At 34.7% G+C, this 14,447-nt stretch overlaps 1 protein-coding gene and 1 non-coding gene across 2 annotated transcripts; one reads left to right on the top strand and one right to left on the bottom strand.

The window, feature by feature from the left end:
• Positions 1 to 3: 3 nt before the first annotated feature.
• On the bottom strand, positions 4 to 8,890 carry LOC132558607 (GATOR complex protein NPRL2-like). Its single transcript, XM_060223197.1, has 11 exons — positions 8,777 to 8,890; positions 8,009 to 8,100; positions 7,457 to 7,625; positions 6,812 to 6,920; positions 6,247 to 6,383; positions 4,711 to 4,808; positions 3,850 to 3,886; positions 2,640 to 2,733; positions 2,163 to 2,280; positions 1,785 to 1,951; positions 4 to 1,233 (listed from the first exon to the last, which is right to left on the bottom strand). Exons 1-11 carry the CDS (start codon positions 8,843 to 8,845, stop codon positions 1,166 to 1,168), a joined length of 1,158 nt encoding a protein of 385 aa, XP_060079180.1. The 5' UTR covers positions 8,846 to 8,890; the 3' UTR covers positions 4 to 1,165.
• A 119-nt stretch (positions 8,891 to 9,009) lies between these two features.
• Positions 9,010 to 9,083, top strand: Trnan-guu (transfer RNA asparagine (anticodon GUU)). Its single transcript has one exon. It is a non-coding gene; the product is annotated as a tRNA-Asn (tRNA).
• Positions 9,084 to 14,447: the final 5,364 nt, after the last annotated feature.

Raw genomic sequence — 14,447 nt, 5'->3', positions numbered from 1 at the left:
AAATTGTGTGTCTTGTTATATATTTATTTCACAAATATCACCATTGAAAACTCTATTTAACAAGATGAAATGTCTTCCTCTTTCTGCATCTTCATCAGTGAAAACATACTAGTATAAACAATCAGTGCTTATCTAGGTCACTCAAGCATATTTTTTATTCCATGATTTTACATTCACAAATTAATTCAAGTCAGTTGATAAGTCAACATAAATTTATTAAATGTGTGTGCCTTATACTCTTAGGAAAGTGGTGAGAAGAACTCGAGAACAGATTCTACAATATCACTATAACCTGTTTGCATACAAAATCATAGTGCTGTGACTATATAGAAGTCCCAGTTGGCAATCATACAGATATACTTCAACTAACAGAAAGGGGGAGGGTAATAAATATTTTTCAGATGAGACAATCAAACTGACTTTTTGTTCTGAATTCTCTTGTTTTATTCAACTGGCTGCAACATTTATCTCCTTTATCAATCTAGCACTCCTCTCAATCTCCCAATCATAGCACTCCTCTCAATCTCCCAATCATAGCACTCCTCTCAATCTCCCAATCATAGCACTCCTCTCAATCTCCCAATCATAGCACTCCTCTCAATCTCCCAATCATAGCACTCCTCTCAATCTCCCAATCATAGCACTCCTCTCAATCTCCCAATCATAGCACTCCTCTCAATCTCCCAATCATAGCACTCCTGTCAATCTCCCAATCAAAGCACTCCTGTCAATCTCCCATTCATAGTAATCCCCTCAATCTCCCAATCATAGCACTCCTGTCAATCTCCCAATCATAGCACTCCTGTCAATCTCCCAATCAAAGCACTCCTGTCAATTTCCCAATCATAGCACTCCTGTCAATCTCCCTATCATAGCACTCCTCTCAATCTCCCAATCATAGCACTCCTGTCAATCTCCTAAGCATAAGACCTCTCTCAATTGCACAATTAAAGGACCTTTCCCAATTTCACAATCAAAAGGTCCACTCAATCTTAATTATTGCACAATCAAAAGATCCTCTCACAATCGTAGGACTCTTAATTCACAACCTGTTTTGAGATCACTCCATTCTTAACGCGGAAAATTTGGATCATAGTAATTACACTTTGTCTTCTTCATGGATCATGGATACAAGCTATGCATGGTGTAATAATCGTGATCTCCATCACTTCCAACAGGGTACCACATTAGGATCATTGTCGATCTTCTCATCCAACACCTGGTAAGTGATACCTGTAACATAGCAGTGTCTAAAATTATCCACAGGTTTAGCAAAGAGTGTTGCTAACATGTTAGTCTAACTGGAGTTCATTAATTCATATTGTAATTTTTCAGTAATTATGGGTCAAAAGAGCTGAAAATATTGTCATCAGATGCTTTCCCTAGGTATAACCTTAAGTTGTACATTGAAATGTTTCAATTAGATAAAGTAATGGATTCACATCAACAGAAATATATTTCTCACATACAGTTTGCCTTTCAAAGATTAACCCTTATTTTCAGTACACCAGGAACTATGGTCATCAGAGGCTTCACTAAGCATAACCTTAAATTTGTACATTGAAATGTTTCAATTACATAAGGTAATGGATTCACATCTCCTTAAGATCCAAAAATATATTTCTCGCATACAGCTTCGCCTTTCAAAGAGTAACCCTGGTTTTCAGTAACCTAGACACTGAAATATGGTCAACAGAGGCTTTGTCCTGAGATAATACCAAACTTGTTAATATTCAACAATTACATAAAGTTCTAAACATGTCGAAATAGATAAATCATCCTACCTAGTTTAGTACATATTTCATCATAACTGTGTAACCCTGTACAGAGACTGTACAACCCCTGGAGCTTGCTGCTTGTTACAACAGGTTCAGCTTCTGATGGCATGTATACTGGAAACTTATGTAGTCTTCGTATGAATCCTTTGATCAGTCCAAATTGGATCAGTTTTCTGTGATTAGAAGCATTGAATAAAGCACAAATGCACCCGAGAGACTCCTGTCAAATTATTTAAAAGCATGAAAATAAAGAAATTCCATTCAAATACCACATATATTTAAAGTGAAGTAATTTAAGTAAAGTCAGCCCTGCGTTTAAGTCTACACCTAACAATTCCCACAAGATCAAAGTTTGTACAGGTGACAGATTAAGAATTCACTTACTTTTCATCAATTTTCATGGCATGAGGGTTGTACCTACAGCAAATATCCTTTACAGTAGTTCCTACAGTCAAGCCAGAGTACAGCAGGAAGACATCACGAAAGTTTGGAAAATCACCAGCTAAACCAACAGCAAATCAATATTACAGACTTACAGGCTGGTAGTTCTACAATGGTATATACTACATTACAAATAGATCTGTGATTTGATTTCAAATCCTTGAATTAGACAAGTACTAAGGGTACTAACATGCTACATAACCTGTTATACTTTTCTTTAGTGTTAAAGTAATCTTCCTTAGAATAAGTTGTCATCAATCATTGAGATTTTGGGTTGGGGTTTTCTTTGTACCTTTCAAATTTGCCTTTATTTGATTCATCTTGATTACAGTTGATAATATTTAACAGGTTTCCTTGTTTGTAACTTTTATAGAAAGGGAGATAATGTAACATTTATCACAAAAGCCAGTAGAAATATACCTTTTCGAGCCACAAAACGGACACATTCCTCCTGAAGCAATCGGTCTTCAACCAGCTTTGGAATCTGGGGTGTGACTGTATACATGTTGGAGTACTGCAACATTCATACATGTCTTAGATACATATAACCCTTAGGTACATACAAGTCTTAGATACATACAACCCTTAGGTACATACAGGTATTAGATACACACAACTCTTAGGTACATACAGGTATTAGATACATACAACTCTTAGGTACATACAGGTATTAGATACATACAACTCTTCGGTACATACAAGTATTAGATACATACAACTCTTAGGTACATACAAGTATTAGATACATATAACTCTTAGGTACATACAGGTATCAGATACATACAATTCTCAGGTACATACAGGTATTAGATACATATAACTCTTAGGTACATACAGGTATTAGACAGATTTATGCAAATACTGTTTACAGTAAATGCTGCATAAAGGTTTGAAACAACTAGAAGCAGCTACATATGAGGATCAGGCAGGTACATACAGGTATTGGACAGGTACTCACAGGTATGGGACACATACAGGTATTTCACAGGTACAAACAGTGTAAGACAGTTATATACAGGTAATAAACAGCTACATACAGATATTAGATAGGCACATACAAGTTTTAGACATGTATATACATGTACTAGACAGATTCTTATAGGTATGAGATACAGGTAAAAAATAGGCACATACACATACAGGTATTATACAGTTACATACAGGTATCAGACAGGTATATACAGATATTAGATAGGCACATACAAGTTTAAGACAGGGATATATATGTACTGGACAGATTCTTACAGATATGAGATAGGTACATACAGGTATAAAATAGGCACATACACATACAGGTATTATACAGCTACATACAGGTATCAGACAGGTATATACAGGCATCAGATAGCTACATTCATGTATTAGACAACTGTATACAGGTACTAAACAGGTGAACACAAGTACAGTACACCTTACATGTACTTTCCAAAGCACTTTGCTTACATGAATTATGCCAGCTAGTCATCTCTGCATATGTACCAATGTTAGCACATTTTCCTATCTTAGCAAGGAACAAATTTGACTGAACATTAAACAAGAGGGTCACAACGCAACTCTTTGGGGAAAAAATCTAATCAAGTGCAGATCACAGGGTCAGGAATACAGGTATGTGAGTAGATAGAGGTCGTACCTGGAAAATGGAGATGATCTTGATGATCTTGTAATGTCTGAAATATTGAAAGATACACTTCAGTAATCTACAAATTGTTTTCATTCAGAAATTTAAAAGTGCAATGTTGCTAAATATTTCATACAAAAAATACTAAAATAAAATAAAAATTCTGAAGTAGTATTTAACTACTTTCATTTCTTGGACAATATTAATAGGATGAGAGCAAATTTAATGAAGCCCTTTACTTCTTTATGTTTGTTGCTTTTATCCTGATGGCATTCATAACACCATGGGATGACATCTAATACAGCCTATATCTAGCATCTTTTGACAGGGAGAGGCAGCCTCCATTTGTTTACATTACTTGTAATATTCTTATGCCATTGACACTTTATGAATAGGTAATGCACAACAAACCTGATAAGGTTACACCATCACAATATCAAACCATGGTACATATAATGTAATATTTCCCATTGTCAGCATATCTTTCATTTGATAAAGCATACAATAAAAAATGAAATCTTCCCTTGATCAACATAGCCCATCAACAAACATAACTTTGATATTTACATTATCACTATGACAATGACCTTTTAGAGTGATATGACTCATTATCAATGACATGACAGCAGATCACTGGAGTAATACATTCAAGATCTCTTTGTTTATAATGCATTACATCAATGTACATACAATAGGCATTGCCAATTCTGACCCTGTATTTGTCTTCACTTTTCCTGCTGAGATATGCAATACAGCTGTAAGATATTTTTTGAAGGAGGTAATCTTTCTATTCACATGTAACATGTTTTTATAAGTAAGAATGTACGAAACAACAAGAATCTGTTTCTCGATTATAAATAAACTGATACTTACAATAAGTTTTGTAGACACACCTTTACCAAGTTCCTCTCCACATCTGCCTCTGCTGCTATCTTTGATACGTGGTTAAACCCATTGATGTACATCAACACCTGATAACACAAATCATCTCCTATCACTAAAATTTTCTTGACAACAATGGGTAAGCATCAGTAATCAATACTTTTCTGATCATTTCTCTTGCTGTTTCAAAATATATGTAAATTGTTCAGATGAAAATCTAGTGAACACAATTCATTAATTGAAAGAAATAAGAGACTTACCTAATGTGACTGTAAGTGATTTACTTGTTGTTTCAAGTGACTTACCTGTTGTGACAGCTAGGTGACTTTCCTGTTTTGACAAGTGACTTTTCTGTTGTGACAGCTAGGTAACTTTCCTGTTTTACAAGTGACTTACCTGTTGTGACAACTAGGTGACTTTCCTATTTTGAACTGATGTTACTGTAAGTGATTTACTATTGGTAACGAGGACTTTCCTCGTGTGACAGCTCGGTGACTTTCCTGTTGTGACAGCTCGGTGACTTTCCTGTTTTGACCTGATGTTACTGTAAGTGATTTACTATTGGTGACAAGTGACTTTCCTGTTGTGACAACTAGGTGACTTTCCTGTTTTGACCTGATGTTACTGTAAGTGATTTACTATTGGTGACAAGTGACTTTCCTGTTGTGACAACTAGGTGACTTTCCTGTTGTGACAACTAGGTGACTTTCCTGTTGTGACAGCTAGGTGACTTTCCTGTTTTGACCTGATGTTACTGTAAGTGATTTACTATTGGTGACAAGTGACTTTCCTGTTGTGACAGCTAGGTGACTTTTCCTGTTTTGACCTGATGTTACTGTAAGTGATTTACTATTGGTGACAAGTGACTTTCCTGTTGTGACAACTAGGTGACTTTCCTGTTGTGACAGCTAGGTGACTTTCCTCTTGTGACAGCTCGGTGACTTTCCTGTTGTGACAGCTAGGTGACTTTTCCTGTTTTGACCTGATGTTAATGTAAGTGATTTACTATTGGTAACGAGGACTTTCCTCTTGTGACAGCTAGGTAACTTTCCTGTTTTGACAAGTCACTTTTCTGTTGTGACTGCTAGGTAACTTTCCTGTTTTACAAGTGACTTACCTGTTGTGACAACTAGGTGACTTTCCTATTTTGAACTGATGTTACTGTAAGTGATTTACTATTGGTAACAAGGACTTTCCTCTTGTGACAGCTCGGTGACTTTCCTGTTGTGACCTGATGTTACTGTAAGTGATTTACTATTGGTGACAAGTGACTTTCCTGTTGTGACAACTAGGTGACTTTTCTGTTGTGACAATTAGGTGACTTTTCTGTTGTGACAGCTAGGTGACTTTCCTGTTTTGACCTGATGTTACTGTAAGTGATTTACTATTGGTGAAGAGTGACTTTCCTTTTGTAACAACTAGGTGACTTTCCTGTTGTGACAACTAGGTGACATTCCTGTTGTGACAACTAAGTGACTTTCCTGTTGTGACAGCTAGGTGACTTTTCTGTTTTGACAAGTGACTTACCTGTTGAGTAGTGAGATCCAAGGAGGCAAGGTTTAGTGAATTCTTGTCCTTTATAATGATGGGTACATCATGGTCCTGTATATTAGGTGGGTCTTGTATGATGGGAGGAACCTTCAAATGTACTGTGCACGACTCACCTATACAAGTAGACAAAATAATTTGTATCAACTATCAGATGTACAGTACACATAAGTTTCTTGAATAGGTGGAGGAAATAATAGGTAACAACTTCCTGATGTATTGTCCACCAATCACTTGTACAGGTAGACAAAGTGATGTGCAATTAACAACCTTCAGATGTACAATGCTTGTGCAAGCAGGAAAATAACAGATGACTACCTTCAAATAAATTGTGAACGACACACCTGTATAGGTTGACGAAATAACCAGGTTTAATGTAGTTGAATTTGTTTTTACATCTTATGTGCAGTCACAAATGACTTTGTGGTTGACTAGGTTCTTTTACAACAAACACCTGTCATGATTCTGGTATATATATGTATCCATGGTTACTGTGAGAGGTGTCTTGGTTTATCAATGTTCTGTACTTGCTAAAAGCTCTTACCCATTGGTATACTGCAGGTACCATCCTTATTTAGACTGGTCAGCAGTTCTGAAAGGAAAGATGGCAGACGTTCCTTACTGTCATCATCAGACAAGAGTCCATTCTCCATCTGAAATAAAATTCTCATAGTTAGCAGTCTGGACTTATGTACAGTATTGCTAGAAAGGCGAGACATTGTGTAACATAATTTACTTCCCCTTGACTTGTGTTAATAAAATACCTAAGATAAGATGGGAATGTACAAGAGACAGATACCAAGAGCATTCTGAATTACAAATTTGATTATAATGTATAGTGTATAAACAGCACCATACAGTTGCTTAGTCCTTCTTGTGCTCATCACTGATGCTTGAGGTCAAAAGTATGGTACTCTAGAAAGAGATCTAATTTAATATATATCAATTTAAACGATATATTACACTGCGTTAACCTACAAATAACAAGTTAGGAGGTAAATCATGTGATGTTCTGAAACTACGACTGCCTATTGCAGAAGGCACTAATTTTCCTATCTGCAACACTATTAGACCAAAGTCCCCCAAAAAAAGCCAATAATGGGAAAAAGCCCTTTAATCCAATAAAGAAAGACTTTTCTTCTAGATTACAAAATTCAGAAATCAGTTAATGCTCCTGCATATGGCTTACCTCTAGCTGTGTGAGATAGGCAGCCAATTTTTTAACAACAGGTTCATAGTTGGAGGTGTCCATGGCTTTGTCAAACACAAAGCATAAGTTGAAGATGAGAGCATTTCTTGCATATTTGGGGTTGTCTATGACAACAGGGCAACCAAGTATTATATGGTCTAATGCTGTCCTAAAAACAAATACAAAACAGCAGTCCAATGCATGTACATTTTAAAGTCTGACTAAAAATGAATATTAGACCTTAGAAAACTAAAACCATCTTCATTATCTGAAAGTTAGTATTTTAAACTTGATTAAACATCTTCAGACCTGAATAAAGACATTAGGTCATAAATTACCCTTTGTATATTGATTTCAAAGGAAATAATATTACTATTTTCTTGATTCTCTAACCACTATCAATATTAAAACTTGAGGCACAGCAAACTTAATCTCATCATAATCCTGATGATAGAAACATCAAAATAGTAGTGACAACACATCAATCCTATTTTTAGAATATTTCAAAAAGATAGTATCTAGAAGCATCAGGACAAAAATGGAGGATCTTACACAGTGATAAGTCTGCCTTGGAGCTCTGGTTTTGTAATGATGTAGTTATGTATTGAATCAAAACCTTTGCTGCTGATGTAGTCTGTTGGAACCTAAATAAAACAAAGAAAATGTGATGGATAGTTTGTCGGCAACTACATACATAAATGGATATTATGTTGTTATGAAGATGGTGATAAAATAGATTTTAGTTCTAGATTTTCTGATGATCTTATCTTCCATTTTGTGTTTTCATAAAATTGGACTTAAGTACCACACAAATGCAAGCTACATTATGTTCATGTTAATGTAAAACATTTATAATTCCTGGGAATACTATATCCAATCTCATATGAGATCACAACAGACTTGGCGAGCCGAAGAGTTATCCCCCCTAATCACACCAAAGTTAATAAAATGTTATATAATAGCTGTTTTTGGCATGTGGCAACCAAACTAAATATTCTTATGATTCCTTTATGCATAAATACGTCTATGAGTACGAGATTTTTGCATACGCAGTTTACCTTCTTGTTGTAAATGGATATTTAACGTCGTCTAATTGCACAAATACACTAACACAAGGATAAAAAGTCGATACGTGGCCATACAATTTTCTCACAAATCGTCTGTTTTGCATCAGTTCTACAGAAATACATACAATAAAAGTAAATATCCTGCAACAGCGCAGTGCATTTCTGCAGTAAAAAACGAAAGGTCGAGTATGTGGCTAGCAGAAGTTGATAATATTTTTTTGGCCCATAATATTTAGCATTAACAACTGCCTACCTGACAACTTATCTTAGGTCCGGCAACTGGATCAAATTGGCAGAAGATGATTGCGGCTATCTGATTCATTATTCAGCATTTTTTAAGAAATGTTTTTTTAGAATGTTACCCTATGTTTGTCAGCTAGTCGTGAACACAAATGAAGAAAAATTGAAGAGCTACACACCCGGAAGTTCGAGGAATATGTTTTTATTTATATTTATAATTTAAGCTTGAATCACGGCATTCATAACGTCTCCGTGGCGCAATCGGTTAGCGCGTTCGGCTGTTAACCGAAAGGTTGGTGGTTCAAGCCCACCCGGGGACGTAACTTTCTTTTTTTTTTTTCATTTTCCTTCCTCATATCTTCCAGCAATATGACAACACTATGATATGTAACTCACTTATGTATCTCGAAATATTCTATCTGTAATAAATTTGCAAAGGTGATGCTGAAGCTATAACCAGTGCAGGGCAAAGGAAAAGTGGAAACATACATCTGTAGAATGTCGTAAGAAATGGAAATGTTGGTCGCAGTGTGACAATAGAGAGTTCCTCTTATGGGCTTCTGTTTTTTCTTCATCATCATCTTCATCAAAATTGGCATGTATATTTTTAAAAATTAATTTTCAGGATAAGTTAACTATTTCAATGAAAACAAATCAAAATATGGACGTTTAATGTATCAGTCATAAACGTAATCACATGTGATGATAGACCGCGATAAACGATCATTTAGTGTCAATATCCTAATTTATCATGCAATAACATACCATTTTAAAGACAGAATTTTTTACCTAATGTGATATAGTATGAAAAAATGCCATAAAGCCATGCCTGGGTGACACAACTTCCCGATCGCGCCATGTATCATATTTATGTTTGTATAGTAGTGTCCTTGATAACATTTTAGATTTTATTGATTAGAATTATCACGGAATACATCGAAGTCCGTGGAATTACGACTTACATTTATAAATTTTCATAACATTGGCTAGGAAGGGTAAAATTACATTCTCTAGTCAGTGCCGGCTCAGGATACATATTTTTTGAGAAACAGATAAATTTTGAAAATTCTGAAAACGGTGGGAATTTCAAAACGAATGTTTCTTTTTTTTCTCAGTGGTTGTGATGTGATTGAATTGGTTGATAGGACTTACATGGAGGAAAGCCAAGAACACTAGAAATCATCTGCTCTGCTAAAATGTACTTCTCTTTGTAAAGTAATTGGTGTTTTTCCCTTTGTCCACCTTAACACTTTCTCAATGATACATAGATTATTGTACACAAGCATGAGGTCGTCCATTCGCAACACGTGCGTGTGCGTTTATTTATGTTATGAATGATATATCATAAGTTAATTAAGTTCTTATTCGTTCCATTGTTTAAGAACTGAGTTGATTTTAATTATTTTTGTTTCTAAAGTAAATTGTAAACTGTTCATAGACCATTGTTCCCTTTCTAAAAAAGAATTTTGAAAAATCCTGAAAGAATTTAATTTTTCGCGCCATCTGTCAGTTTACAGGTGCTTGATCACGTGACCGAGTTACTATAGCCATGTCGAGGTTAGTTTGTTGTTTACAACATGGCGGATGCCAGGCGGCAAGAATAAACAAGACTCGAATGGACCGGGTTTTCTTCTGATAACACAGTCATACAAGTAAGTTACCCTTGATATAATTCTGATTTATCAATCTGCCTCTGACGGTTGTAATTTATGTTGGTTTGATGATGTGGACGTGTTTACGATAGTTACCTGTTCAGGTAACAGACGAAAATATGAAAGCATGGATATCGGCAAACGTATGCCGGGAGATTACATGGTGTTAGCATTATGGCTTACATCACGCCATTGTGTTGGGTGTTTACTTATCGAAAGCTTAACCTTTTAAAATTCTAATCGATAGTCATATTCATTACCTGTACATGCGATAAACATTTAATTTCGAACCATTATGACAATAGAACATGAAAAAATACACTGTTCAAATTTTGTAATGTGTGTACATTAGGAATAGACATTCCACAAAATGAATATTGTTAATGTGATTCAGTTTCACACTTATTGATGAATTATAAACATGCACATGTGACGGTAATTGTGACAAATATAATAACAACATTGATTTGTTCGTCCATTACAAGTATTAAACTACAAGTGGGCATTTAGGACAAAAATCAACGCTTCAATATTTCAGGACGTGTATAAAAAAGAGGGAGAGGAGTGTGGTGTAAAAGAGACATAAATAGTGATCTTAAGAAGCATTTCATCAATATCTGTTCCCACAAAATCTTTAATTTTCTACCACAGACTAATACCACAGTATACTCTATGACTGTAGTTTCACCAAAGTGCAACAGTTTTGACAGGTGAACCTTAATGTTATAAATCATGTTATGTATTGTCAGAGAATATTTGCAACAGTTTAGTAACATAACAGACCATATGATACAGTGGTGTATGGTCACAATTTTGTAGAAACAAATATATCTGATTCTGCCTCCTTGTGGTACAATGGAAAATTTGTATTAGAGGAGGCAGAATCAGATATATTTGTTTCTGCAAAATTGTGACCATTAAAATATACATTAAAAAAAAAATTCACAGTAGTTAAAAGCTTAGTATGCCCAGTATGTGTCATTTCTGTGACAAATTAACTAGGAATTTTTCATAAGAAAAGAGGTGTAAGCATAGAGTGTCACATTTTAAACCTACAGATATTTTCTGTCCCAGGTCTGATCAGACATTGCTACTGTTGTCAATGCCTTTATGTTTACATGAATTATGTATGAAGTTTTAGCTTTGCTTTATGTACAGATATAGTACAATGTTGCCCTGTGTTACTCCTTTGTCATATTATTCTGATGTAATCTGGTTGATATTTGTGGAAGTTTTTGTTCATCTATCAGATTTTGGTTAATTATGTAAATGTTGCTGAGAAATTTGATTTTAAATGATCTTAATCCAGACAGAGGTTTATCATAGAGATATCATTCTTCTGAAAATTAATTGAAGTTAAAATTTTGTTCATTGTGTACATATATACAAATTTTTATCTGTCCAATTTTATTTATCAATTCAGATTTTACATTGTCTCAGGATAATATAAGTACATGTGTCTGAAAATTGCTGTTTTCTTTAGGCATGCAGTGCATAATGACAAAGCCATAATGAAGTAGATTCAATTTTCTTTAAAATCAATTTCAAATTTTTGTTCCTCCAGTTTGAGTTACAGGGTAATATTTCACAAGTGTTATCATTTTCTAAATCAAATTCAGGTAACATGTTAAGGTAATTCAATGAAATGAAATCTTTTGAATACTAGACATCTTCCCAGGTAACTTTCTAAGAATGAAACATAATTCAATAATGCAAGTACATGTGTGGATATATATAATATTGTATATATATATATATATACACCTAGTACTACCATTAGTCATGATCAACAGAGTGTTTAGATAGATTGTTTAAATACAAATGTTAAGAGAACACTGGTCCATATTGTGCCAGGGCTTTTAGGTACATTTACTGGTTGTTTAGATATATGTCAACGTCTTTGCATTAAAAAAACAAAGAAATTATTTGTCTTCAACTCTGGTGGGCTTAGTACTAGTGCATCCACTGATAAGTAAAGCTTGGCGAGCTAGACACATGGTCACGCGTCGTTTTAATACAAAATTATGTTCCACTTGATTGGTTGGTGATCAATGTGAGAGCTTTGGAATGTTTAGTTAGACTGTAGACGACAGTTATTGTCAGTGCTAATTAGGTTATGAAACCAACATTTCTTTTGGTTTATCACAAAAACTTTCACATGGTTACTAGATATTCTTTCAAAGGAACATTTATTTATTCATTGAAAACATTAAGTTGTTATGTTTATGTATATTGAGAAACTAATAGTCATCATTTGAAAAAAAATTAACAACCTTGCATTGCAGTTAGTACAGCCCAATTAGAATCATCTGTTGTGTTCACCTTTCATTGCCATATTGTTTACAGGCGTGTCAATAGGCAACATGTCAATTTGGTAAACGACTAATACAATTGTACTACATAATCCTTGGGCATGTCGTACACCTAGTAAATAAATATAACTGCTTAGTCTACCTAAAAATTTCAGATGATGTACAAACGACTGGTCACTTCTGGTTTGATTGTATACACTTATGTATTTATAGCCAACTGGTGTTGCTGTAATGTTTTTTCCTTTTTTTTCTGTGTAGTCTCCCAAATAGTTCTGTGAAATTTCATAAGAAGTACATCATCTTTTCTTTAGCCTGAATTTGTATCAGACAATGAATAACCACATCAGGTCATTTATAGAGATGTATTTGTGTGTGTTTTTTTTTTTGTACACTTGTGTATATATATACACAAATACACAAATGTAAGATTGTTATTCTTAACACAGATACATTTACTGTATTGTCCTGAATTCAATTAGCATGTGTTTCAATGTGCTGTGTGTATTCTATTATTGGTTAGTGAGATCAGTATGTTACCTGCCAAGACTGGGGTAGGGCTAGGCAGTGGCAGAAATGGCAGATATTGGCGTTAATATTTCATGCCCCAGGTAATTAAGTTGAGGTGAGATTCAGCAGTCAAAGGAATAAGTCTTTGTCATCCCTGTGTATCGCATATAGACTAATCCACATCATTTCTGACCGGATCCATTGTTGGGGTTCAGGGGTGGGGAGGAGGCATTCCTCTTATGGAATTGTACTTGATTTGTTGTGTGGATGTTTGTGGTTGTCATGCAGAGAGTTAATTTTGTTACCAATGACTGGTGTGGATTTTAGACATCAAAGAATGATAGTGTAATATTTGTAGTTTGATACTTGTGTACAAGTATAGGCAATGTACAGGAACCTTGGTGAATAATCGTAAATATTTCATAAATAAGGAGACAGGATTGGAGGTTATTTACCTGGCCCTTTGTCTCTTCATTTCCTGAAGATTGACAAAGTTTGGGTATCCCATTAATTCACCTTACCTATCATGGAGCACCCTATTGATACATTGGTAAATGATTGTATTTGTACCATTCTGTGGACCTCAGTCTTCATATATAAGGTAAGAAAAGTAGATGTTAACACTGTGTACATTTGTAGATGTAAATTCCAAGGTATATCATAACTGTCATAAGATATGTCATTCATAGAACGATAAATGAAATTGTATGGACTAGGTGTCATTTTGGTCCTCTACTTATGGGAAACTGTAGCAGAAGTAAAAATATAAGTGGGCTTATGTTAAAAGAATATTGTTTGTATAAAGTATTATAGTATTAAAGGGACACATATATATACCGCTATATATATATATATTTATGTATTTAAAGTGGATTTAGAATCATATAGACACATTGAAAAAAAATTTTCCATCTTGCTGTAGATTTACATGCATATCTCATGAAGCCCGGATAAAGATAAATATTACTAATTAACTACCAATGTACTATATTTGTAAGACCCTTACAGCCCAGGCAATATAACAACAAACAAAACCGTTATCGATGAAATCTCTCTCACTTGGATATTATAGTACTAGCTGACTCCCACAGTCTGTTTATATAGAAAACATGCCAAATTGAATATCACCTGACTTTCAGATTTTCATATTATTTGATTCCTGTCTATCGGCCCAGTTAGTTCAGCTCACGTCAATCATGATAGACCTGTACTT

The sequence above is a fragment of the Ylistrum balloti genome, unplaced genomic scaffold (assembly GCF_031769215.1).
Source record: "Ylistrum balloti isolate Yb309-2 unplaced genomic scaffold, AGI_CSIRO_Ybal_v1 Utg370800, whole genome shotgun sequence".
Taxonomy (NCBI): domain Eukaryota; kingdom Metazoa; phylum Mollusca; class Bivalvia; order Pectinida; family Pectinidae; genus Ylistrum; species Ylistrum balloti.
Note: the sequence above shows the minus strand (reverse complement) of the source record. Positions and strands in the feature narration are given on the sequence as shown.

Coding starts and splice junctions, on each gene's coding strand:
- LOC132558607 (XM_060223197.1), bottom strand. CDS start 8,845: ATGAATCAGATAGCCGCAATCATCTTCTGCCAATTTGATCCAGTTGCC. Junction 7,626..8,008: donor CAAGGCAGACTTATCACTGT/GTAAGATCCTCC, acceptor ATTTGTTTTTAG/GACAGCATTAGACCATATAA. Junction 4,809..6,246: donor TGGATCTCACTACTCAACAG/GTAAGTCACTTG, acceptor TTGTGTTATCAG/GTGTTGATGTACATCAATGG.